Consider the following 11,275-nt stretch of genomic DNA (forward strand, 5'->3'; position numbering starts at 1 on the left):
CCAGAAACTAAATACAAGTATACACTATACACCTTAATTATTAATTTAAATGTTTGGATTTAGCATTTATAGGCCGGTCAAACTGTGGTTTGGTCTAGGTTTTCTTTTCCCCTATTCCAAATAAAATAAAATAAAAAAAACTATAGTTTGGTACATTTTTTACCACCAAAAAACACACACCAAATGAGAAAGTGATGGCTACAAGAAAGGACAAACTAGCAGACACATTGGTTTTTGATGGCTCAAACTGAAGTTCTGTAATACATTATACATTCAAACATAATTAAAGCCTGGAAAACTCCTCACTCTACAAACCAATCGATCCCCAGAATCCAATCATTAGTGTTTGTGTTTGAGTGAATTTAGTCTTTCTCAGCATGATAAGCTTAGTTAACATATTTGGGGTGCTAGGTAAAAAATGATATGTTTTTCCATATAGAATGTTATGCGTATCATTGAATTTAGATTTGATTCAAAGAGTTTTTTAATACTTGCTTTCTTGTATACGTTTCAGGCAATATTATGTCAGGGCTACTCTACCTTTCTCCTTTGTAAGTAAACTCAATTTCGCAAGGATTTTTATATATTTACTTGTCTAATACTACTTTTTTGTTAAGATTTAGAATTCTGAATTTGATCTCTAATGACAACCAAGTGAAAAGAAAAGTATTTTGTATTATAATTTGCAGGCCAACGTTTTGGCGAATTGTAAAGCGCAGATCTACCGAGGAATTTGAGAGCCTTCCTTACATTTGCAAATTGCTGAATGCATACTTTTGGGTGTACTATGGACTTATTAAACCTGATAGCTTGCTCGTTGCCACTGTTAACATGTTTGGTGGTGTTGTTGAGATCATTTTTCTCACAATATTTCTACTTCTTGCACCTCCAAGAATGAAGGTATGCTTTCTTTTTTTTCTTTTTCTATTCCAATGAGTGAGTTTAAGTTTTCACTAAATATCATGACACTATTTGTTACTGATTTTTATGTAATTAAGACTAGGACTGCCATCCTTGTTGCAATTTTGGATGTGGGTTTTCCAGCAGCAGCAATTTTGCTTACACAATTCTTGCTACATGAAGAAGTGCGGATTGATGTTGCAGGGTTATTGTGTGTAATCTTCAGTATGATTGCATATGCTTCACCTCTCTCAGCTATGGTAATACAAGAATATATTTTAGATCTCTGAGAAAAGAAGGAAATTTCGTACATACAATGTCGCTTCAAATTCTCATGTAATCTAATTTCATGTAACAAATGGTTATAGAAAACGGTGGTGACCACAAAGAGTGTGGAGTACATGCCTTTTCTTCTCTCATTCATCTTTTTCGTGAATGGAGGAGTTTGGACCATCTATGCCTTGCTCACAAAAGACTGGTTTGTTGGGGTAAGTTCTCAGATCTTTTGTTTTTATTTTTACAATCATGTGATGATGTTATGGTTCTTTTATCAACAAGTCAAGGAACATATATAAAATTTTTCATAACGGCTAAATGTGATCTAGCCTGATTAATGCATAATAAAAGTGGTATTTGCAATATACTTTAATAAAAGTGATATTGTTTCAATTATAACAAGTCGTGAATACTGAGTAATTGTAAAAAGGTTATGAAATATTTCGTCCCTAGTATTGCTTATATGCACATTAAAGATTTATGTATATATATAATGTATTGATTATAGGCTGGGTTTTTCTTGTAGTTACCAAATGGGACTGGATTTTTACTTGGAACAGCTCAACTGATTCTCTATGCAATTTACTGGAAACCTAACAAGTCATCCAAGCAAGTCTTTGATGTCTTAGAGGATCAACAGCAACATGAACCACTTATCCCAGGAGGCCTCCTATCCAATCATACAGGAGAAGTGACTAGTAGTTACAGGTCCTAATAATTCTATAGAAAAAGCCGCCAATGATTAATAAAATAGAGGGTACGTATTACATAAAAAGTTCTATTTTTGTACACACTCTATTGGATTTGTCTTTTATATGTCTTGTAGAAGATAGTATTGTTAACTAGCATCAAATTATTCAACTTTCAATAATTGTTAACATACTAGTAGACAACCCATCAATTTGTGGGTCACTCAAAAAGCTGCATCAATGCTTAATTATAATTCTAATTTGAGACAAATAACAATTTTAGCCTATACTTTATGGTCGATTTTACATTCAAACTTATAGTTTTAAAATTTGCAAATTAAATCGTAAAGTTTAAGACTGTTATAAATTAAACCCATAATTTCGCTATTTTCAAATTGAGTAAGACTTTTAAACTCATATCAATTTTAAATTTCCAATCAAATCCGAAAATCTATATCAAAATGTAAATTGATACGATTTTAAATTTTAACAGTATAGGATTTATTCGATTTTGAAACTTGCAAAATTATAAAAGTTTAATTTGTAATAATCTTATATTTAAGGGCTTGATTTGAAACTTTTAAATTGATTTCAAGAAAAACAAAAAGCCGGAGCAATAATAAGCTTGACGTGGAAGATCAATACATAGTATGGTAGTAGGTATGAAATCTGGGGAAAATCGTTTAATACTCCCTCCGTCCCACTTAGTTTATCATCTATTCTATTTTGGAATGTCCCAAAATATTGTCCTGTTTCTAATAATAAAAGTCATTTAATTTACTAATGTTCCTATTATACTCTTATTTAATTTTCAAAACTACTCCATTTGAAAAAGAATATCAACAAATTTATTTAAGGGTAATTTTGGAAACTAATATATTTTTAAAAGTTAAACAAGATAATAAATTATATTCTCTTAAAATGTTTGACTTTTCAAATAGGATAAACTAAGTGGGATAGAAGGAGTAGTTAATACGAGGACAGTGTCAGGATCCACGTTATGAGCTACTATATATAATTATATATTCCTCTATATTTATTTCTTCTTTTTTTCACTATTATAATATTAATATTATAATAATAAGAGCAGGTTGGAAATTGCAATTCACGTGAAAGTATTGTACTTGCATGCATGATTCATTGAATATAAAGGAATGTACTGTTTGATCTGTAATGGTCTAAGTGTTTCTGATGCTTCACAAAATGACGAGATATAGTATATACCACTCTAATATATTAGACTATGGAATATTATCAAATTAGATGACAATACTTGCATTACACATGAAAGTTGTAATAAATATGAATTTTTTTTTGTTTAAATATGAAACTTGATAATTATATTAGGTATTAATATGATTTATAAATATTCTAGCATTGAACATTTATTATAATTGTGTTTATCTATAAACATATATTTTAGGGTAAATTACGTATTTGTTCCCTAACTTTTAAGTTGAATGTCAATTTAGTCTATGACTTTTCAAATGTGTCAATTTGGTCCTTAACCTTTTGGAATTGTGTTAATTTTGTCACTGCCATTAAGTGATGGATAGAAAATGCTAACATGAGTAACAGCAAATTTTTTTTAAAAAAATTTATGACACATACGGGTACAGTGTACTACCATGTAGAATAATTAAAGAATAATAGTAAAAGAAAAAGAAAACTAGTTTATGTTAAAAAAATAGGGTCTCATCCTGAACAAACAAATTTCATAGTGCCGCATCAACCAAAAATTAACAAAACCTGTTTAGTTGCGGAGAAACCGTAGGAAAAGGAAGTAGAAAAGCAACTGAAAGACCTACAATCATTTCAAAATAAAAATTTTCCAATACTATAGGAGATGGAGGTGGAGAGGAGGATAGTGAAGGGTTAGGGGTATGATCAGAATTTAGTGAGAAATCAGGGAATATGGTGTAGAAAATAAAACAGTGTCGTCTGGGAGCCTCGAGTTCTTCTAGGATAATACATGCCATGGTCTCCAGTTAAGACTGGTGCTTGCTTGTTTCCGAAGCTCAATGGTAATACATGTAAAGTTGTGATTTACAACTATTTTGTGTTGGCTTTAATTCCGTGCCAAATTTGATTGTAATTTTGTTCAATCTTATGTACCATGTATTTTATGTGAGATTTCTTTGGAAGGGTTGTGTGTGAGAGAGAGTGTGAAGACTCAAAGCAACATTGAAGATCAAAGGAGTTTTCACGAGTAGCTCGCGAGAAGACTTCTCGCGAAGTGAAGCCATGTGCTCAACACATGACTAGAATGCGAAAAGTCATGATAGATGGCGATAGCTGGTTTTCGCAAGTATTTCGCGGGTAAGACCTTCTTGCGAGATACCCGTGAAATATTCTATTTTCCTATTTTGTCATATTTGATCCACCATGTCTCTACCCACATTATATATACCCACATTACCCACATACTGAAAGGAGTGCTTTTCAGAGAGAAAACCCTAGCCTCAACTCTTGAGAGATAGAGACTGTCATACCCACAATCTTCTACACAATCCATTGTGGTTTTCCTCAACTCCTACCTCTTCATATCCATATCCTTGAGAGATTGATAACCCAAACACTTAACACACCCAATCTGAGTGTCAAGTGAGGTTTTGGTGCTGCTGAAAAGTATTGGAAGAAGCCAAGCTTTGACGGATGCAATCAGGCGCATTGTGGGATCCGAAAAGCTAGACAAGACACGGTTCTGAGAAGCCTTGTTGGAGTAGGAGCTTGGAGGGCTTAGGTGCACTGGATAGATTAGGCTTGGAGAGTCTCTTGCTATTCATGTATCTCAATTTATTGTCTAGTGGGTCAATTTATCGCTTGGAGGGCGGCGGAGAGGTTTTTCACCAAGTTTTTCGATTTCCTCTTCAATAACACATTAGCGTGTTATCTTGTGTTTTCATTTTACTGTTGTGATATGATAAATATGGCTTAGAGTAGATTTATTGTTTGTTCGCTCACATTTACTCTATTTTGCACTTAGTTTAAGTTAGAGTAAAATCAACCGAGCCGTAATCTTTTAATTTGGGGTCTAAACAGCTCTTGTATTTTTGATACAAATCCGAGCTTTCAATACAATAGCAGATTTTTTTTTTAAGGTGGCAGGATCTTTACACTACTTTTTTTACTCGTTACTAATGAAAAAAGACAAAATGGGTACAAAACCTTGGCTATAAAGGATTTTGTGTCAAAACCATAAACAAAAGAATTGTTCTTTTCTTATTTCTTGTATTTGATTAGTTACAATTTGCAACGGAAATAATAGAAAATTTTCATATTGGATTGATTTTAAGTTTTTTAGTTGCTTTTCTATCTCCTTTTCTTATAGTTTCTCGGCAACCAATCAAGAACTTGTCAATTTTTGGTCTCTGCGGAAGGTTAGCAGCGTGAAACTTTGATTGTTCAAGACGAGATCCTAATTTTAACATAAAATGGTTTTCCTTTTTTTAATTATTTTTTTTTCCACGTAGCAGTACACATGTCATTTTTATTTTAGCTGTTAATCAGGTTAGCAATACCAAAAGATTATGAACTAAATTGATACATTTAAAATGGTAGGGACCTAATTGACATTCAACATAAAAGTTAAGAGACCAAATATGTATTACTCTAAACTATGTCCCACGCACTAACTTTGCAAACTAATGCTCTATGACCCACCTGATGCTATTGCTATGTTACTTTGTAAGACTACGTAATAGCATCAGGTGGGTCATAGACGCTGCATTGTTAGTGAGACATAGTTTAGATAGGGGTGGCAAAATTTGACACGACCCGCAAACCCGACACGACACGACACGAAATTAGCAGGTTATGGATTGAGGCTTAACGGGTTCGTGTCATATTTGGGTTGACACGGCTAACCCGTTTAATAAATGGGTTGGGTTAGTGTTGAACACATAGAACCCGTTTGACCCGTCTGACCCGTTTAATTAAATGATATTTTACCAATATACCCTTCAAACTCTAGGTATATAAAATTATTAGTTGTTGTGATTTATTTTCTTTGACATATTGTGATTGATTACTTGTGATATTGGGATATGCTTTAATTTTGAATGATTATTTGTGATGCAGTTACTCATTAGTTCTGAATTTTATATTAAAAATATTTATTTTTTTGTTTTTTCATTAATTTTTATTTTTCATTTTGATAAAATCTGATAAATAGGTCGACACGACTGACCCGTTTAATAAATGGGTCGTGTTAGGGTTGAGAAATCTTGACCCGTTTAATAAACATGTCGGGTTAGTGTTGACCTATGTAGTCGAATACTCATGATTTGACACGACACGAACCCGACACGCGAACACGAATTGCCACCCCTAAGTTTAGAGTTACATAGCAAACTAATGCTCTAAACTAGTCTTACAAAGTAACATAGCAATAGCATCAGGTGGGTCATAGATGCTGCATTGTTTTAGACATATATTAATAAGTTATTTGGATGCTTAGTGGGACATAGTTAGACTTGCAGGTTCATCAAAAAAAAAGTTAAGACTTGCAGATTTTATACTTTGAATGGAAGGTTGAATTCTGATTTGAATGGAAGGTTGGCCAACTAACACATTTTTACCACATTACCAAAACTTTGTTTCCACATAGCTTCTCAGAATGGCTCGGTTTGTGCTCAATACAATTCTAAACAGTATATGATTCTGGTTGGTACGTACCAACTTATTTAGCTTTTAACTTAATGTTAATAGTCGATAATAATATTTTTTTTAAAAAGTGAAATATGCAAAAATAAAAATTTAAAAAAAAATTCAGAAATTAAAAGAAAAAAATTGATGGCAAACAAACTGATTCAAGAAATTAAGAGATAGGGAAGTGAGTTTAGGAATAGGGATTGGAGAGCAAAGAAATACTTAATGAGAACAGTAATTGAGCGTGAGAACGTAAATTTGGCAACGGAGTGAAATTGATTTATTAACTTGATCACCTTGGTATTGAAGATTGCTTTAATTTAATTTTAGGTATATTGTGAGAGCATTTTTGGAGTAAATGTAAACACCAATCTACTAATTGTTTTTGTTTCTCTTCCCCTCTCTATTTACTTTTGATTTTTATTTATTGCAAATCATCTTAAACCAATCTCAAATGTTCTATATATAAGTGACGCAAACAAAAGTATATTGTTTCAGTAGAAACAAATTAATTTTAGATTAACACTGCGATCGAAATCTCTTACTAAGGCTGCGTTTGTTTCGACGGTAAACGGTTTCAGGAAATGGTTTTCCGCGTTTTCGAGTGTTTGGCAGGTGCTGAAAATATGGTCAAACGGAAAATAAGAACAGTTGACTGTAAAACTTACGCCTCTGACCCGAAAATTCGTTTCCATTTGTATTTTACCTTCAAATTGGAATTTTCCAGAAAATTGAGAGACAGAGCACGAAGAGAGAGAGAGAGAGAGAGCACGAAGAGAGAGTAGAGAGAGCGAGTCACGCCCCAACCCGCGCCGGCGAGTCGCGCCCCAACCCGCGCCGTCGCTTCTCTCTTCGTCGAACCCAGTCCCGGCGAGATCGAGGCGCGATCTCGCACGGTCAAGCTCGCGCCGGGCGAGATCGAGGTGCGATCTCGCGCCGTCGAGCTCGCGTCGGGCGAGATCGAGGCGCGATGCGCGAGATCGACGGCGCGAGATCGCGCCTCGATCTCGCCCAGATCGCGCGTCGATCTCGCCCTGCGCGATCTCGCGCCGTCGAGCTCGCGCCGGGAGAGATCGACGAGCGTGATGGCGCCGGCGAGACACCCTCCCCACCGATCTCACTCTTCCTCCTCCCTGTCTCACCTCCCTCTCTCAGTTTAATTTGATTTGGCCGGTGATTTGATTTTTGTTTGTGTAGAAGTTGAAAGATTTTAACGTTTTATTATAAAATTTGTTTGGAATGTGAGAAAATGGTTGAGAAAATGTGAAAAATTAGTAAAAAATTTGCATTTTCAGAATGTTACCAAACACTTGAAAATATTTTCCAAAGTTTTTTTTAAAATGCCACCAAACATCTAAAAATATTTTCCTTTCCCGAAAATATTCTCTTTTCCTGAAAACATTTTCCAGAATTACTTTACTGTCGAAACAAACGCACCCTAATGCTCACAAGTTGTTCAAAATATTAATGAAACTTGAAATGTTGTGACTAGCTTGGAGTGGCTTAAGAGAACTTTTTGGGAAATGTGCAAGTTAACAACGAGGATAAGAAATCCCAAGTGACTAAACTAACATTAATTACCGAGCCAAAGTTACCAAGCCTAAGTTGCCATTGATTCGAAGAAATTAGACTAATTAATTCAAAATGTGTAAATGCACTTTTAGTTCCTATATTTTGACTCAATTTTTATTTTAGTCCCTACATTTTATTTTTATCACTTTTAGTCCCTAAACCAATTAACGTGTGACATTTAAGTCCTTACCGTTACCCAACTAACTGAAAATGCTGATGTGACTAACAACACAGTAAAATAATAATTATAAAAAATCTATTTTGGCATTAAAAAATTGCCACATCAGCTTTTAAATTAATTTTAATTAAATAAAAAAATTAAAAACAAAAAATTGAACATGAACATCAACAACAACAAACCCAGAATCAAGAACATGAACATCAAACCCAAAATCAAGAACATGAACATCAACACTAACAAAATAGATCAGACCGAACCACACCCAAACCAACAAACCCATAATCAAGAACATAAACATCAAAGAACATGAACATCAACAACAACAAAATAGATCAGACCGAATCACACCCAAACCAACAAACCCAGAATCAAGAACATGAACATCAACAACAGATCAAACCGAACCACACCCCCACCTTTTGCAAATAAGAGCTTAGGCGAGTTCTGGTCCGATTCGAGCAGCAATCGCTCTGACGAATGTAAATCTGGTGACTTTAATGCTAAACAGGAACTAGGTCTTTCGAAAACTGTGAAAGGCCTGGTGGGTTTTCAAGGGATTGAAGAAATGAAAGCGGTGGATGGAAATTCGACTAAATTCGATGACTTTGATGCGAAGAACGAACTGGGTTCTTCAGGAAATGCAAAAATCCAAGTGGGTTTTGGAGGGTTTGGTGAAATTCAGACCCGGGATAAGGATTCGATCGAGTTCTGGGCTGGTTCTGGTGGTGATGCATTGGTTTCGATGAAATTTGGTGATGATTATGTTAAGCAAACAGAGGAGGGTGAGTTTTCGAGTGATTTGGATGGCAGAAATGGCTCAATGATTGAGAACAAAGCTGTTGAGGTTGCAGAAGTGAAATCGGATGCGAAATCAGGCGGAGAGGGAGAGAGGAAGAGTGTGGTTTGGTGGAGGGTTATCGAGCTCTTATCTCCATAATCATCTGCAAAAAACCAAAATCAAGCACACAAAAAATCAGTTTCAAATTTGAAAATTTTGAAAAAGAAACAGTTTCTTTGTTTTTATTTTTTTTATTTAATTAAAATTAATTTAAATGCTAACGTGGCAATTTTTTAATGCCAAAATAGATTTTTTAATTATAATTTTACTGTGCCATTAGCCACGTCAGCATTTTCTGTTAGTTCGATGACAGTAAGAACTTAAATGTCACGCGTTAATTGGTTTAGGGACTAAAAGTGGTAAAAATAAAATGTATGGACCAAAATAGAAATCGGGTCAAAATATAAGGACTAAAAGTGCATTTACGCCTAATTCAAAATGATTGATTCCTAAACAAACTAAGTTCAATATTATGATTTTAAATAGAACTAATTGAACTAAACTGGTTTGAAGCACATCATATTGAAGAAAACTAGGTTGAAGTAAATAATCTCAAAGTGGAAAATCATGGTAAATCATGTCAAACTAAAGTAAATTGCAACAATTACAATTCAAAGCCCAAATTATCTTTTTAGCATCAAACTAGGTTATAGCAAATAGGGAATCAGATCAAACATACACAAATAGATAATTATTGCATCAATATTAACTAGTACTTAATTAAACAAGATTACAATTACAAAGGAAGAAATTTACAAGCATAGAGTCTTCTACAAGGCCTAAGAACTACTTGATCTCTTGAAAACTTCTAGATCTCCTAAGAATCTAATTCAACATGATCTCATGAATGACTTTTGGTATGTTATAAGTTGTAAGTGGGGCATTTCTTGTAGAATAAGCCATTATTTTATACTTGATACCTTGACAGTTATGCTTAATTTCATTTTCATCATGTTGCTTCTTGGTCAATTCCCTTGGCCAAGTGTCTCTTTGCTAACTGAGCTTGGTAACCTCTCCTAACCGCTTCGAAAAAAATGTCATCATGTTGTTTTATGGCTACTTTTCACGTTTACTTTGTTAATTTCTATAACCAATCCAAGTAATTATCCATATCTCTCGAGATAACTACCTTAGAATTAGGATTGTAAATGAACTAAGTCATTAATGAACAGCTTGGACCTGGCTCAATAAAAAACTTGTTCATATTTGTTTGCTCATAAACAAGTCAAGTTTGACCTTTATTTTTGTTAAATTACCGATTGTCCAAAAAACTTTTTTTTTTTTTTATACAATATAGAATTCTACTCTAGTCTAATCTAAGTATATATGTGTGTGAAGTTCCCTCTTGGAGACTTGAACCCCGGCCCTTGCCCCCCACACCCCACAAGCACTTATACTTGTAGAGTAACCATCGCACCAAAGGTGTGCGGTGGTAATTGTCCCAAAAACTTAAGTTATTAGGAAATGGTAAGTTTTATTTATTTGTATTAATAACATCGTAGCATTTAACTCTTGTCAATCAATTCTTTTTCGTCTATGTAAGTTCCATTTATTGATTAGCATAATTTTACATCCCAGCTGCATTTTAAAATACTAGAATTATTGCCTATTAATTGCCACACAAGCATCCCGATTACTAAACAAAGCATCAAAATTCAAAACCGATCTTGTTATTCTTCTCTCCTACATAACAACCCTAGAAACCAGTCTCAAAAAAAAAAAAAAAAAAAAAAAAAAAACAACCCTAGAAATAGAATGTTAATTTATTTCTCTTTGAGACACTTTAAAAGTAAATTAAAACATATGAAATTTAAATGGTTTCAAATTATATTATTAAAGCAATTGTACAATAAGTGTTGCATGTCTCCCATTTTCAAGTGAAAATATTCTTTAAAACCTGACGTATTGTTTAGTACCATATTTTGTACCTAACATTTTTTATAAATATTATACACAAATAAGCAGTAAAATAAGAAAAATATATATATATAAAACTTTTAAACTCAATAAGTGTAAAGAGTTTTTTATACCAGCCTTCATTCACTTGTGTGTCAATTCCTCAATTGTGTTCCAATCAAATATTTAATATAAAATTATTTCTCATTTGTCAATACAATTTTGAAAAACAAAAATATTTATTATAAACGTGAGGTGAACATAAAAATTAAT

General features: G+C 33.5%; 1 protein-coding gene across 1 annotated transcript; it reads left to right on the top strand.

The window, feature by feature from the left end:
• Window positions 1-232: 232 nt before the first annotated feature.
• Window positions 233-2,096, top strand: LOC142629453 (bidirectional sugar transporter SWEET17-like). Its single transcript, XM_075803443.1, has 6 exons — window positions 233-411; window positions 515-551; window positions 690-900; window positions 999-1,160; window positions 1,269-1,388; window positions 1,703-2,096. The coding sequence occupies exons 1-6, from the start codon at window positions 378-380 to the stop codon at window positions 1,889-1,891; spliced, it is 753 nt and encodes a 250-aa protein (XP_075659558.1). The 5' UTR covers window positions 233-377; the 3' UTR covers window positions 1,892-2,096.
• Window positions 2,097-11,275: the final 9,179 nt, after the last annotated feature.

This window comes from Castanea sativa, chromosome 3 (genome assembly GCF_040712315.1).
Source record: "Castanea sativa cultivar Marrone di Chiusa Pesio chromosome 3, ASM4071231v1".
Taxonomy (NCBI): domain Eukaryota; kingdom Viridiplantae; phylum Streptophyta; class Magnoliopsida; order Fagales; family Fagaceae; genus Castanea; species Castanea sativa.